The sequence below is a fragment of the Heptranchias perlo genome, chromosome 19, assembly GCF_035084215.1.
Source record: "Heptranchias perlo isolate sHepPer1 chromosome 19, sHepPer1.hap1, whole genome shotgun sequence".
NCBI classification, from domain to species: Eukaryota; Metazoa; Chordata; class Chondrichthyes; order Hexanchiformes; family Hexanchidae; genus Heptranchias; species Heptranchias perlo.
This window is the reverse complement of record NC_090343.1, coordinates 9502447-9524257: the sequence shown is the minus strand read 5'-3', so window position 1 is coordinate 9524257 and position 21811 is coordinate 9502447. Positions and strand designations below refer to the sequence as shown.

At 44.2% G+C, this 21811-nt stretch overlaps 1 protein-coding gene across 1 annotated transcript in view; it reads right to left on the bottom strand.

Annotated features, from left to right (window-relative positions):
* LOC137335137 (rho GTPase-activating protein 39-like) overlaps positions 1-16715 on the bottom strand; it is a 127081-nt gene extending 110366 nt beyond the window's left edge. The window contains exon 1 of the mRNA XM_068000264.1: positions 16603-16715. Within this exon, the coding sequence (XP_067856365.1) occupies positions 16603-16613 (11 nt within the window). The 5' untranslated portion in view covers positions 16614-16715. The remainder of the gene's footprint in view (positions 1-16602) is intronic.
* Positions 16716-21811: the final 5096 nt, after the last annotated feature.

Sequence of the window (21811 nt, the reverse complement as noted above, 5' to 3'; positions counted from 1 at the left end):
TCTCGCCCATGATGTCAAGGGGAGGCTAGAAGCTTCCCCAACAGGGGGCCAGGTACCTAACTCAACCCTGGTGTTGAGAGCAGGTCACCTGCCCACTTCTTTGGGGATACATAGGGATGGAGCCCTAAAAAGTGAGAGAAAAGTAAGACTGGTGGGGATTTTATTTTATTCAATGTATAAATAACCTAGTCAAAAAAAGTTGCAAATTTGCACCCAATGCACAAAAGACTCTCAGCTGGATGATCTCCCCATTTAGAAACAAGTGTCTTAGTGGATAACAGGTGCCATCATGTACCAGGAAACACAGTATTTGATACAACGCTAATCAAGCTCAGATCCCAAAGGGAAAGGCTCACATGAAACCGTGCAGAGTTCAGTGAGACGACACTCAGAGCAGCTGAAACACAATCCCACAACCTCAATAAAGATCTTTTTGTTACTAGCACACCACAACCTTTCCATATTTAAAGGGACACTTCCTTCCAATTATCCCATTTGTTAGTTCCAGGTCAAGACCATAAATTCAAGTCCAGTCACCTCAGGCTTCCAGTGGCCGGGTAAAAACAGATTGAAACACGTGTTGTTGCTGTAGCAATGAGAAAAGTTACAAAGAATGAAATCCTCAGATACTCCTCACAAAAGACGGTTTTAATACACTCAGCCAATTCCCCATGACTCCCTTTAGTCCCGTCCATTTAGCGAGGTGGAGGCGTGGGGAAGAGAGATTTGTTGGGAGGAGTATTACAAGTACCCACTACAAACATAGCAATAACCATTTTCATTTACAATCCCTTCCCTATTATATCATTAGACAATAATGTTCATCACGTGTGAGGGTCTTTCTACTTTCAGTTTGTACTGGGAGGCAACAATCTTAATTTTGGTTCCATTTATGAACAAGGTCGGATCCTCCTTCCATATACCAAAACACATTGACACTTTTTTTTTTAAAAAGGGGTCTGTGTGACACAAAGGGTTCGACTACCCTTTCACGTTTGGGGTGAGGGTTCAGATCCAGCACACACTGTTAGGACAAAAGAACCTCCATTCTCAGCTGGCTATAAAGATTCCACATAAAATGGGTTTGAGCAGCCTCAATGATAGTTACTAGCAGGCATAAGTCCACACTAAATGGTAATTTCAATCAGTAAGGCCACAAGGAGACTGGGGCAGTCGGCATTGTTCTTCCAAGGATGGAGCCAAGGCAAACAAGTAAAATACTGCAAGTGCTGGAAATCTGATATAAAAGACACAAAAGCCGGAAACACAAAGCATCCGTACAGAGAACTGTCAACATTTTGGCCTGATATTTTTCAGTCTTGAAGAAGAAGGGTAAGAAATGAACCAATATATTGACAGAAGAAATCAGAACCTCCCTCCGCTGCAACCTCGACCACCAAGAAGGACATGAGCAGCAATGTGGTGGGAACACCGTCACCTCCAAGTTTCCTCCGGGTTACACACCATCCCGACTTGGACAAATATCACCGTTCATTCATCATCACTGGGTCAATATCCTGGAATTCCCTAACACCACTGTGGGAGCACCATCACCACAAGGACAGCAGTGTCTCGAGGAGACGCGCCACCACCTTCTTGTCAGGGCAATTAGGGAGGGGCAATAAACGTGGCCTTGCTGGCATCATCCACATCCCGAGATCAAATGAAAGAAAAAGCATCAGAAAAGGGGGATGGGTTTGAAAAAGAACAAGAAACAAACAGGGGAAGTATCACTGGAATGATTACTGGATGATAATGATCTCGAACATCACTCAACAATCATTCAACTAATACTTTCTCTCTTGATCAAAAGCAAAATACTGCGGATGCTGGAAATCTGAAATAAAAAAAAACAGAAAATGCTGGAAAAGCTCAGCAAGTGAGGCAGCATCTGTGGAGAAAGAAACAGAGTTAACATTTCAGGTCGAAGACCTATCGTTATCTGTTTTTCTCTCCCTTGCCCCTTTTTCTGATTCTATTATTATGCTCGACAGCCTCTTATTCTTCAGTTCTGAACAGATGGACAGCGTCAGCAGGCCATTCAACGTAGGCTTCATCATGGCCAACCCTAGCCCTGTCCTCACTCCACATAAGTGCACTTGTCAGCAGGAGTCATTGGATGGCTTTCAGGAGCAGATACTTTGGCTGAATCTTCCCCCCCCCCCCCCCCCCCCGCCCCCACCAAGCCCAGGGCTGCGGAGGTCAAATGTTGCATCCCCATCCCCAACCCAATGAAATCAGCTAACTCAGCACACACCAGGGATCTTCCTGGCCTGTACAGTTCAACTAATTACAATTTTAACCAGCTGGGGAGCTGCTGCTTTTAATCCATTTACTGTCAGGTTCACACACATTGCCATAAAGAGCATTTATCAAATTCAGTAAGATATGTTATGAACTACACATGTGGTGGGAAAATTCCACCAGTCCCAGGTCTCCACTATACCTGGGGGGGGGGGGGGGGGGGGGGGTTAAAGTCAAGATTAGCAGAAAATATTCTCTCACATCCCAACAGGACAATGGATACAAAGGGAAAGTCACAGGGGATAAATCTGTTCAGAATGGTTAAACAATCTGTGGTTAACATGAACCAATTAGAAATCAAAAGCAAAATGTAACATAAAACTCCCCCTTTCCTCACAGAAGATTAAAAAAAATAGGAAAAACAGACAGCAAAAATATGGGAAAGTACTTCAGAGAGTACCGAGAGAAAAAGTACTTTTTCTTGGAATAATCAGCGTTGGTTTTCTAAGCAGTGTGGTCCTGAGCCAGTAACAAAGATTATTTTGGATCTCTTGCTACAGCTGGCCTTGAATTTCACTGTTTGACAGGGGCTACTGTAACCAAACCATGTTTCAACCTGACAAGCTGAAGCATTCCATTCGGCGAACTGGAAAAAGGCAAGAGAAAGGCTTGCAATCGTTTTTTTTCCCCAAAATCAGTTTAAGGCACTTCTAAATTATCATAGGTGGTCCCTGGGGGAGCAGCATCAGAAACACACGGCTTCTAAGCACCCCTGTCCCCGATTCATCTTACTCCCTGCTGCCATTTCAATCAAGGTCCACTGGAGGCTGAATGTGTGGAACGGAAAGAATCCAGTTCCACACATTCAGTTGTCGCGGCAGCTCACAGGACCCATAAAGAAAAACAGGTCTGCAACGCAGACTGGTCTCCAGTGATCAGGACCTTTATATTAAAAGAGTGTTATTGATGGCAGGCATATTGCACATCTGCTGCCAAACACACTCTTTCAATGTAAAATGGCTAAAGTTTAATTCTCAGAATACAAACTTTCGGGGTGGGGGGGCGGTTGGAGAAATTAAAGGCACTATGGGTATCCCAATCAGTAAACTGCCAAACCAGTAGTCCCAGGTCTCAATGCATACTTTTTTATTTCAGAATAGGAAGAAGTGGGAATTCCTCTCTCCTCGCACTGTTGCTAGGGTATGGCCGCAAATGCGCTGGCAATACTGTGTGAGGCAAAGGAGGAGATTGCGGGGGCTCTGACACATATATTCAGAACCTCTCTGGCCAGAGGGGATGTGCCAGAGGACTGGAGAACGGCTAATGTAATACCATTATTCAAGAAGGGGAGTAGGGAAAAACCGGGGAACTACAGGCCAGTGAGCCTAACATCAGTGGTAGGAAAATTATTGGAAAAAATTCTGAAGGACAAAATTAGTCTCCACTTGGAGAAGCAAGGATTAATCAGGGATAATCAACATGGCTTTGTCAAGGGAAGATCATGTCTGACTAATTTGACTGAATTTTTTGAGGGGGTGACTAGGCGTGTGGATGAGGGTAACGCAGTGGATGTGGTATACATGGATTTCAGTAAGGCCTTCGATAAAGTCCCCCACAGGAGACTGGTCAAGAAGGTACGAGCCCATGGAATCCAGGGTGCCTTGGCACTTTGGATACAAAACTGGCTTAGTGGCAGAAGGCAGAGGGTGATGGTCGAAGGTTGTTTTTGTGACTGGAAGCCTGTGGCCAGTGGGGTACCACTGGGATCGGTGCTGGGTCCCTTGCTGTTTGTGGCCTACATTAATGACTTGGATATGAATGTAAAAGGTATGATCAGTAAGTTCGCTGATGATACAAAAATTGGTAGGGTGGTAAATAGCGAGGAGGATAGCCTCAGTCTGCAGGACGATATAGATGGGTTGGTCAGATGGGCGGAACAGTGGCAAATGGAATTTAACCCGGAAAAGTGCGAGGTGATGCACTTTGGAGGGACTAACAAGGCAAGGGAATACACAATGAATGGGAGGACCCTAGGCAAGACAGAGGGTCAGAGGGATCTTGGTGTGCAAGTTCACAGATCCCTGAAGGCGGCGGAACAGGTAGATAAGGTGGTAAAGAAGGCATATGGGATACTTGCCTTTATTAGCCGAGGCATAGAATATAAGAGCAAGGAGGTTATGATGGAGCTGTATAAAACACTGGTTAGGCCACAGCTGGAGTACTGTGTGCAGTTCTGGTCGCCACACTACAGGAAGGATGTGATCGCTTTGGAGAGGGTGCAGAGGAGATTCACCAGGATGTTACCAGGGCTGGAGCGCTTCAGCTATGAAGAGAGACTGGGAAGATTGGGTTTGTTTTCCTTGGAGCAGAGGAGGCTGAGGGGGGACATGATTGAGGTGTACAAAATTATGAGGGGCACAGATAGGATGGATACTAAGGAGCTTTTTCCCTTCGTTGAGGGTTCTATAACAAGGGGACATAGATTCAAGGTAAAAGGCGGGAGGTTTAGAGGGGATTTGAGAAAGAACTTTTTCACCCAGAGGGTGGTTGGAGTCTGGAACTCACTGCCTGAAAGGGTTGTGGAGGCAGGAACCCTCACAACATTCAAGAAGCATTTGGATGAGCACTTGAAATGCCATAGCATACAAGGCTACGGACCAAATGCTGGAATATGGGATTAGAGTAGACAGGGCTGATGGCCGGCGCGGACACGATGGGCCGAAGGGCCTCTATCCGTGCTGTATAACTCTATGACTCTATGACTCTAATATCCTCCCCCTTGTGTCCATTCCTCGTTAAACTATCAGCAGAGCTCCACTGGCTTTCTTTCATGCAGAATGGTCTCCAGCAGATACCCCTGTACCACTGTCAGAGCCTCTCACTGTCTGAGCCCTACACATCTGGCACTCCCTCTTGCCCTTACCTCCCCCACCTAGCTACCTTTCTTCAAAAGTTTCCTAAAAAAAACTATTTTGATCGTGGCTTCAGTCATGTCCCGTAATTTTTCTACTACTGTTCAGCCTTTGTGAAGCACCTTGGGATGTTTACTGCATTAAAAGGAGCTATATAAATGCATGCTGTTGGTCAAGATGCAATGTTGTATGTTGTAATTGATCGTGTGTTCGGCCTCTTTTGGAAAGCTTAATTTTGCAACAATAAAAAGACCTTAACAGAAACAGGGGGGATTTTTTAAAGAAAGGAATCATACAGTGATCAAGGAATTGCACAAAGGCAACAAAAGTGCAGTAGAAATAAACTGCCAGAGAAGGGACCTAACCTTTACAGCATTGAAACCTACTCAAGACACAAGGTGTGTTTATCATAAGATAAGTATGTAGCATAAATATCACACAAAACTATCATACATGTACCTATCTACCCAGCGTTACCTGTCCACCAGCACCCTCGATTCCATGAATATCTGCCTGACGTAGCAATTTATATATAGATTATGGACCAAGTACTGGAAAGTGAGATTAGGCTGGATAGCTCATTATTGGCAGGCACAGACACAATGGGCTGAATGGTCTCCTTCTGTGCCGTAAATTTCTATGATTCTATGACATCAAGCCATGGATGAGGCAATACTTTCTCCACACTAACATTGGTTAAGACCCAAGTCATCCTGTTCAAATCCCACCAAAAGTTCCTCCACCTCAGCCCACGTTCCACCCCCTCTCCAACTGCTCTCTTAGACTGAACCCAACTTTGGTATCTTGAGTGACTCTGAGCTGAGTGTTAAACACATATCCTTATCCATTACCAAGACTGCCCATTTCCAGCTGTATCACTTGCTTCCATCCCAATCTCATGCCTACCATTTCATCACCTTCAGGTTCAACTGGTCCACCAGAACCACCCTACAAAAATTCTGATGCCCAAAACTCTGCCACTTGCATCCTATCCCACAACGTCCCACTTACCTATCCCTCCAACAACCTCCACTGACTCTCCAGTCCTAAGCGTATTGATTTCAAAATCATCGTCCTTGTTTACAAATCCCTACATGGTCTACTCCACTCTTTTTCTGCAAACCTCCTCCAGTGCTATGTCACAACTCACACACTTGTACTCCTAAGACAGTTCTACAGTGCATTCTCTCCCCCTTCACAATTGGTGGAAGAACCATCAGCCTCCATGCCACTAACCTCGAATTCTAACCTCAAATTCTCTTCCTAAACTCTTTCATCTTGCTCTAACTTTCCCCACCTTCAAAAAAAGGTCTCAAAACCTTCGACTATACCTTTGGTACGCTCGCCTCTTGCTTGGTGTGCATTTGCCCCCTCACCCTGATCCCATCCTTGATGACAAGCCACCCTGTCCCCCGTGAAGTGCCTTGGAACATTTTGCTATGTCAAAGGCACTGCAGCAATACAAGTTGTTGTATATCAAGTAGGAAAACACCATAAAGTTTGCTACATGGCTGGTTTCACGGAACTTTGCCCGAAGGGAAAAAACACTGACTGCACTATCAACAACACACTATCAAGCCAGAAGTCCCTACAGTTTTGCCCAAGGGAAAAACCACTGACTGTGCCATCAACAGCACTCGCTCGTAAGAGGCCCCATCAGCAACTCCTGTCAAATGCATTGCTGATCAAGCAGGGAAACTTGCATCTAACCTCCATTTCCTGAAAGAACAAGGAAGCCAACTCCATTTTTAAAAACTTCTGTACATATCCAGAGACAGTGTGGAGCAGTAGCAGTGAAAGGATACCAAGAAAACCTGGTAGACGTGTTGCACATTCTGCTGTTGCCATTTACAGCTCCTCTAGACCCAGCTTTTGTTTCTTTACCACCCTCCTTGCCTTGCACCATCATCCCTTTTGTCATTTAATCACCCGTGCCCTCCACCCGATCACAGACCTTCCCTGTTGTTCTCTCCTCCCCTTCCCTTCCCTCCCCCCCCACCTTTTTGCCTGACTCCGTACTTGCTTACAAACTGTTAAATCTTTAACTTCTTCCAGTTCTGAAAAAAGGTCTTCGACCTGGAACCTTAACTCTGTTTCTTTCTCCACAGCTGCTGCCTGACTTGCTGAGTATTTCCAGCATTTTCTGTTTTTATTTCAGATTTCCAGCATCTGTTAGTATTTTACTTTTGAAATGTGTTACATTGCTTTGGCACAACCCTTTGCTCTTACCGGGAACTAAGTAATCAATTAAATGAATGCATTTCATTGTGTACAAGATATGCAGCAGTCAAAGGAGATATTCACACACCACTCCATAACCTTGGTCTGCCCACATCAATCAACTTACTGTTACCAACTATGAAGATAATTTTAAAAAACACCCTTGTGCATGAGAATATGTTGGAAACTAACTATTAAAATGTGAAGTAGAAACTAGTCGGCTTCCTGATGGCCTGAGGAAAGACAGAGCAAAGTGTAACACCAAGCAAACTAGAGACCCAGGTTCAGTTCCTCGCCGAGTTAATTGATCTTACTCAGGGAAGCAATTGGGCCACTGCAAATGACTCAATGCCGATAGGCTGCAAGAGGGTGATAAAAGTGAGTCAAAGTTCGGGTGTATTCTGGTGGGAAAGTGCATGTGTAGACATTGGGCGAGGACAGGTTACCATTAGCCATGATGCCGTCCACACCCAAAGATTCCACCAATCACCATCAGTATTATTTAAATGGTGGTAGATTGGGAGATGTTGATGTACAAAGGGACCTGGGTATCCTTGTACACTAGTCACTGAAAGCAAACATGCAGGTGCAGCAAGCAGTTAGGAAGGCAAATGGAATGTTGGCCTTCATTGCAAGAGGATTTGAGTACAGGAACAAGGATGTCTTGGTGAGTATTGTGTGCAGTTTTGGTCTCCTTACCCAAGAAAGGATATACTTGCCATAGAGGGAGTGCAGTGAAGATTCACTAGACTGATTCCTGGGATGGCAGGACTGTGGTATGAGGAGAGACTGGGTTGACTCAGCCTGTATTCACTCGAGTTTAGAAGAATGAGAGGGGATCTCATTGAAATATATAAAATTCTGACAGGGCTAGACAGACTAGATGCAGGGAGGATGTTTCCCCTGGCTGGGGGGGTCCAGAACGAGAGGTCACAGTCTCAGGATACGAGGTAGGACATTTAGGACTGAGATGAGGAGAAATTTCTTCACTCAGAGGGTGGTGAACCTGTGGAATTCTCTACCACAGAAGGCTGTGGAGGCCAAGTCACTGAATATATTTAAGAAAGAGCTAGATCGATTTCTAAACACAAAAGGCATCAAGGGGTATGGGGAGAGAGCAGGAATATAGCATTGAGATAGAGGATCAGCCATGATCATATTGAATGGCGGAGCAGGCTTGAAGGGCCGAATAGCCTACTCCTGCTCCTATTTTCTATGTTTCTATGTTTACCATCTAGCCTCCCACATGAACGTGCAGGAGAGTTGCCAAGCACATAAAGCCATATTCCAAGCAAGAGAAAGGAGAGGAAACCCAGAACATTTATATTCTGAAGTAACATTCTGCTTTAAGCTTTATTTGTAGTCACACTATTACACAATTCCCTTCTCCGTTCAAACACCATTAATAACGCATTCGCCCAGCAACATGTCATAAGGCAGTCATAAGCCACACTTGTACTTCTATTGTTTGTGTCAGATTAAGGGAGATCGACCAGCGTCCGTAAACCAGCTCCCAACATTTACACTAACCTGATATGGCTTACCCTTTTTCCTGGTGCCCAGAGTCGTAGACCAATGAAAACTAAATCTTGGATTCTGCTGCCAGTGTAAAGGAGCCAAATTTAATAGTTTAAAATGACAGGTACCCCAGCAGTTCAGAAAAGACATATGAATGTTAAGCTAAAGTTGCAGCCTATTAACTGTTCTATGGTAGCTCTCAAACACCATTCTCCTGGAATCCAAACTGCCAGTATAAAAGTGGCTATAGTGCTTTCTCTGTAGGCTTCTGATCCTTCAAGTGATGGGATGTTCACTATAAGCACATACCTTTTTCTAATACGTGAAATGCTTTCCACTCAGACTGTAATGAGAGTACATTCCTTCTGCAAAGGGCACAGACATTCCCTGGAATCTACTCTAATTCGTGGCCCCAACAACATCTCAGCTGTAGTGTTGAAGACGTGCTCCAGAACCAGCCGCGCCTCTAGCCAAGCTGTTCTAGCACAGCTATAACACTGGCATCTACCCGACAATGTGGAAAATTGCCCAGGTTATGGTCCTCGCCACAAAATGCAGGACAAATCCAACCCGGCCAATTAACCTTCTCCTATTCATCAGCCAAGCGGTGGAAGGAATCATCAACAGTGCTATCAAGCGGCACTTACTCACCAATAACCTGTTCACCGATGCTCAGTTTGAAGTCTACTAGGACCACTCGGCTCCAGACCTCATTACAGCTTTGGTCCAAACGTGGATACGAGCTAAATTCCAGAGGTGAGGAGAGACATCAAGGCAGCATTCGACTGAGTTTGGCACCAAGGACCCCGAGCAAGTCTGAAGTGAATAGGGATCAGGGGCACACTCTCCAGTGGCTGGAGTCACACCTAGCACAAAGGACGATTGTTGCGGCTGTTGGGAGGCCAAGCATCTCAGCCCCAGCACATTGCTGTAGGAGTTCTTCAGGGCCGTGTCCTAGGCCCAATTACTGTCAGCTGCTTTATCAATGACCTTCCCTCCATCATAAAGGTCAGAAGTGGGCCTGTTCGCCGATGATTGCAGTCCATTGGCAATTCCTCAGATGAATCAGTCTATGCCCACATGCAGCAAGACTTGGACAACATCCTGGCTTGGGCTGATAAGTGGCAAGTAAGATTCACACCACACAAGTGCCCAGCAATGATCACCTCCAACAAGAGAGTCTAACCACCTCCCCTTATCATTTAATGGCATTACCATCACTGAGTCTCCAACCATCAACATCCTGGGGGTGGGGGCAGGGGACAGGGGGGTCACCATTGACCAGAAACTCAACTAGAACAGCCACATAAATGTCATGGCTACTATAGCAGGATAGAGGCTGGGTATTCTGAGGCATGTGGCCCATCTTCTGACTTCCCAAAGCCTCTCTACCACCTACAAGGCAAAAGTCAGAGGTGCGAAAGAATACTCTACTTGCCTCTATGAGTGTAGATCCAACAACACTCAAAAAGCTCAACATCATCCAGGACACTTTAGTCGGCAGCCCATCCACTAGCTTAAACATCAACTCCCTCCTCCAGCGGCACACCGTGGCTGCAGTGTGTATATATATCTACAGGATACACTGCAGCAACTCGCCAAGGCTTCTTCGGCAGCACCTCCCAAACACACGACCTCCACCACCTAGAAAGACAAGGGTAGCAGGTGCATGGGAACACCATCACCTCCAAGTCAAACACCATCCCGACTTGGAGATATATCGTTGTTCCTTCTTAGCCGTTGGGTCAAAACCTTGGAACTCCCTACCCAACATTGTGGGAATACCTTCACCACATGGACTGCAACCGTTCAAGAAGGCAGCCTACCACCACCTTCTTGAGCAACTCGGGATGGGCAAGAAATGCCAGCCTTGCCAGCGACACCCACATCCCGAAGAATGATTTAAAACGAACACAGAATCACTCTTTCGTAAGCACCATTAGGCACTACATCAAAACTCCAGTACCCACGAAGAGACCAACTTCGGATGAAACTACAAATTTTCATATGTAATATGTACATTTTCATACTTAACATGAACAGTTATAGCTTGTAACTTTAGCTTAGGGTTCAGATGACATTTGTGAATTGCTTGAGCTGCCCTCTTACTATATAAAGCTGTCACCTGAAACCCTCCATCTGGCAATACACTTCTAGCTCACTTGCGGGTATCCATTATTCTATACTTAGTTTATGGTCCTGATTTGAGAATTTCACAGCCCATAGGATAATTTCATTCACAAAACCTTTTTTCTCCCACTGCCCTCCACATTTACAGTGCTGGTTCAGGAGCGCACCATTATACTGGCTTCTCACACTCCTCTATTTACTTTTCCACATGGTAAGAAAGAAGGAAAGACTTGCATTTATATAGCGCCTTTCACAGCCTCAGGATGTCCCAAAGCGCTTTACAGTCAATTAAGTACTTTTGAGGTGTTGTCACTTGTAATGTAGGAAACGCGGCAGCCAATTTGCGCACAGCAAGATCCCACAAACAGCAATGAGATAAATGGCTAGATCTTGTTTTAGTGATGTTGATTGAGGGTTAAACATTGGCCAGGACGCCAGGGAGAATTCCCCTGCTGTTCTTTGAAATAATGCCATGGGATCTTTTAAGTTCACCTGTGAGGGCAGACGGGGCCTCGGTTTAACGTCTCATTCAAAAAACGGCACCTCCAACAGTGCAGCACTCCCTCAGCACCAGACACTAACCGGTGAATCTGGCAGCAGCTCCCAACACGCACGAAAGTGTGGCAATTTGCTCACACCAGAACAAGGGAGAAGCACGCCTCTTGTCAGCTGCAAATTTGAATGTAAAAGCAGCTTAATTCTTATTGGGGCAAGTTCACCCTACCTTCAGGAGATGAGCAGACAAAGGGACAGAAAATTATAATGGTTATTTCATATTGCTAAGTAAATCATATTTTACTTCCAAATTGATAATGACTTTGTTTACCAATTGATCATCAATTACATGACTAAAGTCAATGTTTTCATCATTTTTGGCCAAATAATTGCACTATGAGGATCCTTAATTAAGTCACTTATGCCTTGGGTTACGGCTTCTTGGGCAACTGCAGCCCTTTGGTGCCACACCCAAATGACTTTTCATCATGTACGCGTGCCTGAACGGCAAGTGTTGGGAAGGTATTTGACGGTGTGTTGGGGAGCCAGCATTCACAGCTCAATCAAATCCTGTTCTCACCCATTCTAGCAGGGGATCGCTCAATTTAAATAGAGGCAAAAAAAATAATGTTCCGAGGGACTGCTACATGACTGCCGTCTTCCGGATGGGACAGTGAACCGAGGCCACAGCTGCCTGTTCAAGTGGGCGTAGAAGATCCCATCGCACTATTCAAAGAGCAGGAGAGTTCTCCCTGTGTTGTGACTAACAACTATCCCTCAAAAAACACCATCTGGTCATTAATTTTATTTCCGGTGTTGAGGACCTAGCTGAGCAAAAATTGGCTTCCATGTCTGCACACATAACAGTGACTGGACTTCAGAAATAATTCATTGGCTGTGAAGCATTTTGGGATGTTCTCAGGACAAGAAAAACATTGTATAAATGAAAGTGTCTTTATTTTCACTGGTTAGGTCACAGTTGGAATATTGTGCCCAGTTTGGGAAGTCAAAGCCAGGGGGAGGGCACAGAAGAGATTGGCTGAGGTGATACCAGGTATGAAACATTAAAGAAACTGGGCCTTTTTCCACTGAAACAGAGAAGGTTAAACAGAGATATGACACGGGTATTTTCAAAATGATTGAAAAATTTTGAAACGGTAAATACAGAAAAAAACTATTTCTACCTGTTGGCGAGTTGGTAACTTGAGGGCATAAAATTAAGATCACCAAAAGAACAAAAGGAGGAGGTTAGGAATTTTTTTTTCTTTTATTATTATTATGCAGAGGGATATTAAGACACGGAATGCCCACCAGAAGCAATGGTGGACGCAGAATCTACTTTAGCTTTAAAAGAGAAGTAGAAATGGAAAAAGAAAAATTTAGAAGAGATGGGGAATGGGACTAAGAGGGTAGCTTTTAGAGACCCAGCATTAGCACAAGGGGCTGAATAGGCTCCTTCTGTGCTGTAACATTCTTATGATTTTAAAAGCAGGAATCCTGGTTTTTTTTTGCTTCCTTCTCCCCCGCCTGAGAGACTTCAGCCAACTGTTACAATCAGCTGACTCAGCCCAGACCAAGATCTCACTGGTCTCCATGGCACTTTTTACATTAGTGCTCTTTTAGTTCAAATCACAAGATAAAGACTGGCTCAGCAGTCCAAGATTCTGGTATCAGGATAAGGGAGCTGGTTTTTCATAATGTAGATGTGAAAAGCCAGCCCATGGCCCCGAACTAAACACATACACACCAGCGTAAAAGCCCCTAAAGACTCAGTACCACACTCGACAATGCGTTTATGGAACCACCTTTTTCTTTTGCTTGTTTTGGTAAGTTGATTTTTTTTTTGTTGTTGTTTGAATAAATTATCAGGGAACTGGCTGAGAGGAAATACTGAGTCCAACACTGAAGTGGAGCTGAATATGTGCAAGAGCTCCACTTGTCAATGACTGTTGTCTGACACGTGAATTCAGCTCCACTGGCTCAGTGACTCCAACCCACCGACCGGTTCATCACAATAAGGTCATCAGATGGGCCCACGGCCCACCACCTCAGCTTGAAAGAGGATCATTTAATTGATAAAACATATCGGAAGTAGGCTTGATATCACATTAGTGCGGCATCAAGATCCACTTTCAAAACTGCTCCTGTCTACCCTCTCAATACATTAAAAATTTACCAGCAGAGATCTCCACATTCAAGTAAGCGACAATGTGCAGCTCTCTCTCCTGAGTCTGATTAGCAGCCAGGCAGTATAAATAAGGCGCTGCCAGCTACAAATCAATACTACAGTTACAGCGCAAAAAGGCCATTCTGCCTGGCACAGGCACGATGGGCCGAATGGCCTCCTTCTGTGATGTAAGATTCTATGATTTGAGATTAGTATCTACGGTAACCAGTTTTCCCTTCGATAAATTTCCGATTATGCATGTCAGAAATAGGGTTGCTATGCAAAATTTGCCAAAGAAATGAAACTGTAGTCCCAATTTAGCACCAGGCCAAGTACATGCGGGGGGCAAAAAAAAGAGTTCCAATGAAGGGTTAGCAGCAATTTATAATCAGAGACTGATTATATCATTGAGTTCACAAATATCAACAAAATAAACAGGAAGAGAGTGTAGCTTCTCTATTCACGTTTCAACTAAAATGCCAGTCAAGATAAGACTTGTTCATGTCCAACACCGAAACAAAAATTAGATACAAAAAAAAACACACAAAGAGACAGAGAAGACTGCCCTTTCTTTCAATGTCTGCCACACACATGTATGACTGTGTGGATATCACACCCAGAGTTTCTACCCCTCCCCCCAAAGTGACAATTAGTATCCCCCGGGGAGAACAAGCAGATAAGAGTTTTTCACATAGTCCTTGTGTGAAAATCACACAAAATATTTTCTTTCCTATTAAATCCCCCTTACTCCCATCGACCAGAATGTGCTTCTACATTAAGCGCTGTACTCGGGGGTTAATGTTCCCAGACACCCAACTTACAGACCTCAGTTTCAATGATACATTGCTATCTCAGAACATTCCAGCCACTGGCAGGGTAGGGGAATCCCATAAAGGGACTGAAACCTTTGATTTTCCTCTGACTGAAGGGGAAAATTGTTGTCTGAATGCATATACTTTTAAAGGACCCCACTTTTCTGGAGTCTTTGGGAAAGTCTGGTCTTTGAAAGACACGTCAGTTGTGTAAATTGTGTCAAAACCCCCCCCCCCCAACAGATGAAAACTGACCTGTAATCTTCCAACAAATCAAAAAGATTACACAATTACACAGCAAGCGCCTCGCACCCTGGGTGTTTTCAGATAGTCAATACATCAGCACGTCACCTACATCTGCCGTTATCATCACAATGAAACCTCACACGACTTATTGTTCTTAAAACTGGTAGGTTAAGAAAAATTCTCCAACCTGGAGCTTGTGCACAATATCGTGAACACATTGATGTGCTATGTACACATTATCTTCTGTACAAATATAAGTAATATTTTTGAGATTCAGGCAAGTTTCTCCCCCAACCACATCCCCATTTCTCCCCCTCCCTGAATGTGCTGAGTCAGGTTGGGTTCTGTACGTATCTGCTGCCCTCCAGTACTTCACTCAAGTGGCTATTCTTTGTGTACAAACCCAGCCAATAAGCATTGCCAAGCTAGTCGACCATATGGGGCATCACAGCTGAGCTTGATCCCGTCCTCATGCTGAATCCACGGAGATGCATACTCAATCACACTCTTTTCCAGCAAGTGTTACTTGATGGCAATCAGGAACTGGAGCCTGGGGACACGGAGGTCAATTGTGGGACTTTTATCACAAACCCAGTTGAAATCAGCTAATCCAGCAGAGACCAGGGTTTGAACCTGGGATCTTCCTCGTCTCTACTGATCTGTACAATACTAACAATGCATTTAAAGTGTCATCAGCACAAGATTGTTGGGCAGGTTAAAGCAGGTTTGTGCAAATATTTTCATCATGCAATATCAGTTACCATTTTTTTTAATAATAGTGATCTACCAATCACTGGCATGTATAAACACACTAGTCATCACCAGGTACTCTATGAATCAGACTGAATTTCTCATACCAGCGAGTTTCTATAACCAAATGTCAACTTCTTTCAACAACTTTTATTAGATCGAAGTGTTTTCATCAGCATGATTTTTATGCCCCCCCAAAAAATACATTAGATACTTTCTCCAATGGTCAGACCTTGTCAATCAGTGGCAGACACTTAAACTACAGATCAATGCCTATTGTAATTGACTACTGATAAAAGGAGCAGGTTTGGGATCAGAGACAATCAGATTACAATAAGGTACCCGCTTCCCTGTGTTTGGAGACAGATTACAGGCAATCTCCTGATAAAAAAAAAAGTCAACGCAAATTTTTTTTCCCCAAAGGGGAGCGGGAAGGAGACAGAACAAAAATGTTTTAAATCTTAATTAGAAGCACTCTCCTTGAGGAAAAACATCCTGCTTCCAAACAAACGATCGGCTGCGACCTTTGGTAGATCTTAATCGAAAACGATCTGGACTGTATTAGGTTTAACAATGTGTAACTAACATATTGCGGAGGAAATCGGAGGGCTGAGAGAGGAAAGAGTCCTGTTGCTAGCAGTGTAACAAAAGAAAAGTGCAACAGAAAGCTGAAAATTGCAACTCCAGGGACCGATTGAATACAATGTGAACAACTTTATTCCAAAAACAAACAGGAATATCGATCAACGCTGTTACTGTTTAAAGTCATCGGAGTTTTAAAAAAAAATAAAGGTTGTAAGGAGGGAAAAACTTCGGCACAGTAGTCACTAACACTTCACCCCAAATTACTCTAAATCCAACAACATCGACTGCGATTGCTGCTTAAAACAAATTAAATCAGATTCCCTCCTAAGTTTTCGAACAGGGAGATTTTTTTCCTTCTCTCCTTTTATCGAAAAGACACAACAGAAAAATCATTTAAAGCGAAATACATTTTTTTTCCAATCAAGTTTTGCTGGTAGTTTCCCAAGTCCCAAACTTACAAGACGCTAAAAGTTTTTTTTAAAATAATGCAATCAAAAAAAGAATTAAAAGCAGCATTTCTTACCTCTCAGCCATTTTTGTTACATGTCGAGTGCAAGACGTGTGTTGTTGGCAATGCTCAGTGAAAACCTCTACCCCAGCCACTGAATAGTGTTCGCGGATGTGAAATCTGATCCTGCCGCTCTACAGGGGGAAAAAGAGGAATGAAAGAGACACAAAGAGAAAACTTGCAGCGATCCAGCACTTGCATTGGGGAAGCAAAGAGATAATTCAGCCACTGCTCCCCTCTACTGGTAGGGAAGACTCCACACTTCTAAAATCAAGGCGATGAGCCTTATTGCTCCAATGCAACAGGTCGGAATAAAGATATTCGCAAATAACAAGCATAGATTTTTTTTTTCTGGCCAGCCTTGTTTCTTAACACGTGCAGAAACTTACCACCACATTTAAGAGTCTTCAAGCCAAGATACCGAGAAATCCACACCTGCAGAGTTCCTGTTTGACCACACTCCTCATGGAGACACATCCCACTTTCCAAATCCAGAAAGCTGAGGCACAGGTTGGCAAAGTCAAAGCTTAGGACCCTCCCCCTCCAAGAGTGTGGAACAGTACTGCTGGATGTTAACAACAAAACCAACTTGCATTTATATAGCGCCTTTAAACATAGTAAAATGTCCCAAACAAAATTTGACGCACAAGGAGATAGTAGGACAGGTTAACAAAAGCTTGGTCAAAGAGGAGAGGCGGAGAGGTTTAGGGAGGGAATTCCAGAGCTGAGGGTTTAGGCAGCTGAAGGCACGGTCGCCAATGGTTGGGCCATGAAAATTGGGGATGCACAAGTAACCAGTTAAAACGGAGCAGCTCACTAATACATGGCACAGTAAGCTTCCTGTAACTTGTCCAGCTAAGGTCACCTTACTGTTAGGATACTGGCTTGCAGGGTTATCTGAAGCAGAGAGGGCAGAATCCCAGCAGGTAGGGAGGGTTCTATTTCCCCACGTTCCATTAGTAAGACACGCTGTCTGGTCAATCATCGACAGTGTCCTGGAGCACTGCAGACCTGCCTGGTCAGGTATCAGATTACCAGGTCTGCCACAGTTGATTGACGTAATTCGGAATTTCTATTGCCATGTGTGTCACGATGGAGATACATCGACCCCAAAGAAACCCTACTTACCGACTTCTCCCTCTCAAGGAGGGACTTTAGATAACTGACAAGTGTGGGTTTGAGCCCTCAGGACCGCAGGTACCAGGAGCTCCTGACGAGAGTCATGCTGAGCTGCACAGCTCACTATAAAATAAACTAGCATAAGAATGGGTTTACTAACGACCCCTTCCTCATCCATCCCACTGTCATGAAGCTATTAATTCTCTGCTAAAATTAGCTTTTAATCAACTGTAAATATATCCTTTTTTCTTGCAAATGATTCTGTAAATTTAAATTGAAGTAAATTTGCAGAAAAGTGCACTTTATCAGGTCAGCAAATGCTTTGTGCCTGTTTCATACAAAGCCAGTGATTAATGGGATTGGGAGTGAAATCCAACCCCGCCAAAACGACCTCGAAAATAAGGACGCAACAAATGAAATGAAACGGATATTCTGTCCACTGTTTTAGTTGTTTGGGTGTCTGCGCATGTAGAAATCCAGCATCATGTTTAAGAGTTTGCAAATCAAGCTGCTGAGAAATCTACGCCCCTCAGTAGGGTTTCTGTTCACCCAGTATGGAGTGGACACTCTGTGCCTATAGACTTGCAGCCAGTTTATCAAGTCCAGATAATTTAGGCAAAAGCAAAATACTGCGGATGCTGGGAATCTGAAATAAAAACAAAAAATGCTTGAAACACTCAGCAGGTCAGGCAGCATCTGTGGAGAGAGAAACAGAGTTAATGTTTCAAGTCAATGACCTTTCATCAGAACTGGAAGAAGTTAGAGATTTAACAATTTATAAGCAAGCACAGAGACCGGGAAATAGGGGTGGGGGAAAGGAAAGAACAAAAGGGAAGGTCTGCAATAGGGTGGAGGGCAGGAGTGATTAAATGACAAAAGGGATGACGGTGCAAGGATAATTTAGGTGAAGGATGTCAAAAAGCCAAGGCTTAGAGACCCAAGAGTGTACAGGGGTATTACTAAAGTTTAACCAGCTAAAATCAGACAGCTTTTCAGATTAGGGCACTGGTTAACTTCCCCCTGCTTGTGCAGTGAGATCCAAGCTACACGTTAGGATTTTGGACTGCAACATTATCTGGAGCTAATTGGGCAGAATGCCAGCCCCAGTCCCAATCTGTTCTTTGAAATGCCATTAATGAACCAGTTGGCTGGTCAATCATCAGCAGTGCCCTGGAGTACTGCAGATCCGCCAGGCTCAGCTGTCAATCACTAAGCTGGAGAGGGTCATCTTGGAGCCACTTTGACCTTGCTATCCTCCTATAACACCCTGTTATAGGAGGATAGTCATTAGATAGCTCTTATACAGTTTGTGAGCATGGGTTTGAGCCCTTGCTTGGCGGAGAGCAGATACTAGGCGCTCTTCACAAGTGGCATGATGAGTAGCATATAAAATGTATGAGTGGCATTGCACCATCTTTCTGACCACAATACATACACACACCATATCCAACTGAACGATGGTTCCACTAGTTGGAAAAATGGGGCTTCAGCTGCTGATCTCTCTGCAGCCCAAGTATGTTGGGTACCAACCTCTGGATATGAGCACATGTTCTCATACCCAGGTTCCAGATGACATCTTAGGAACATGGGAACAGGACTAGGCTGTTCCACGAGTCAATTAGATCATGGCTGATTTGTATCTTAACTCCATCTACCCGCCTTGATTCCGTAACCCTTAATACCCTTGCCTAATAAAAATCTAACAATCTCAATTTTGAAATTTTCATTTGACCCCCAGCCTCAACAGCTTTTTGGGGGAGGGAGTTCCAGATTTGCACTACCCTTTGTGTGAAGAAGTGTTTCCTGACATCACCCCGATCGGCCTAACTCTAATTTTAAGATTATACCCTCTTGTTCTGGACTCCCCCACAAGAGGAAATAGTTTCTCTCTATCTACCCTATCAATTTCTTTAATAATTTTAAACATCTTAACCTTGCAGCAGATGTCATTCCAGTTTTTTGATCATACACACTAATACATCTACCTTCGGCATGGTGAAAGGATGTACAAGGGCAGCTTGCATCATACAAGCCACCTTGATGTTCGAGACATCCAAGTCCAATGCTGCATACCAGGCTTATTCATTACCAACTGCTTAATTGAGCCCATAGAAGGAGCCTTGGCAGTGCCTGCAGAGAGGCTGACTCATCTTCCAGACTACTCAATGATAGGTCAGGGTAAACTGGAACCTTTCCTTCTTGCAGCCACTTCCTCTTTTTGCCACAATCCGCCTCCTAGCTTGGTCCTGAATCTCGCACATGAGCTGGAGGAAGCCCTTCCATTGCATTCTTAGCTCTCATCATGAAGGAGAACTGTTTGGACATGTCTTGTATCCCACAGACTTAACCTGCATTGGGACTCTGCTATCATTGAAGGCCAAAGACCAAAGCGGTCTTTGGCCTTTCTCAGTACAGTCCTGGGGAGCAGTATCCAGGCTGGTTAGTAGCCACCAGGACCAAAGCAGTATGTCCAAACAAAAATCAATGTTAGTCAATTTGAAATAACGATTGTCATATTTCTGTCAATATAATCTCAATCCTCCACAGAGCTCACCAGTCGCCAGAGACTTCTAGCAATTCAGTGGACACTATGTGATCATAATCCGTGGTCACGTACCAGAGCTTTAAAGGTAGGCAAATAGTCACATCCTTCACATCCTGGACTTGTGCATGGCTGACTTGCCAATGCTTTGTCAAGGTCTCACTCTCACCCACAGCCTCCCCACCCAAAATCATGTACATCCATGTGTGTGCACAGGGGAAAATCTGTGATGCAAATATACCTTTAGTCATAGACCCTCTTTGAATCCCCAAAATCTAGTTTCTGCCCAGCCCATAACACTGAGACCACATTTGTCAAAGTCACTAATTACACTTCTGCAACTGTGCCCATGGCACACTATCGCCACCCCCCCCCTCAATATTTCCGTGATGTTTTGATAGGGTCAACCATTTCACCCCCCTCCATCATCTCTCCTGTGTGGTCTACCTCCCAGGGACTCCTGGTCTGTTTCGCTTAATTACTCACTGGATAAATTTGCTGAACCATTATGTACCATATTGATCAAAAGAGCAACACAATTCCTTGCAAGCCTCTGCCAATAATATTCTTCAGTCACTGTGGAGCACTGTGATGGGGAGGGGGGAGGACTTGCTTGGTTTTCCCAACTCCCTTCCTCCCTGTGAGGAAGCGCCAAGCAGTACCTCACATCTCACCTGAAGGGTAGGTGGTATCTGAGAAGTGCGACATTAATGAGCATCCTAACACTCCATGGCACAGTACACTGGGGCCTCAATATAATGCCCTTTTGCCCAATCCAAAACACTACAGTTGTTGAGGCCACAGGCAAACTCACTGTGCGTGTGCGGAGCAGCAGGTGGCCTGTTTGCACACCCGTGGAGTCTTTTTTTTAAAAAGGCAAGGGTGGTAAACTAAACTTTTACTGTACGGCTTTCAGCTACAAAAAGTACTGGCTCGCCATCCTCAAAACTGGACTGTAGAGTTCAAAAGCAGAATGGTGACCATCCTTGTGTCATGCTGCCACCCATTCTATCCTTTTCATTAACAGGACAATTAAAAATGACAATACTTAAAGCCCGTATCTTTTTCTTCCCAAGCATAGATAGGAATGAAATCGCTCGACTTAAGGAAATATATTGTTTTCCCAACACAATCCCATTCATGATTATTTAATTTTCTTTAGCACCGATCGAGGACTGGAAGTGCCTAGCTTGTGTACTTATGGCACTTGCCTCCACTCTTCAGCCTTGATTTCTGCCAATCACAGAGCCAGGGTGAAAAGCAGAGAACACTGAGTGTAAGTTTACCACCTTCTCATTTCCTGAGTTTCAACATCCACTTGAAAATGCAATCATTTGAAAATAGATGTACTGAGAATGTTATTTTGCTTTCCTCCAATTTTCTTGCTTTCTAATGAAATGGTGACTCCAGCTGGGGCACAATTCCACAGATGCCAGCAGTGTTTAGCTTCCTCGCCAAAGTGGCATTCCTCGAGCATGAGTCTTGACAGTGAGTGCTGACAAGCTATTTTGCCGTGGGGTGGAGCATCACAGTGAGCCTGATCCTGTTCTAACTTGACAACTG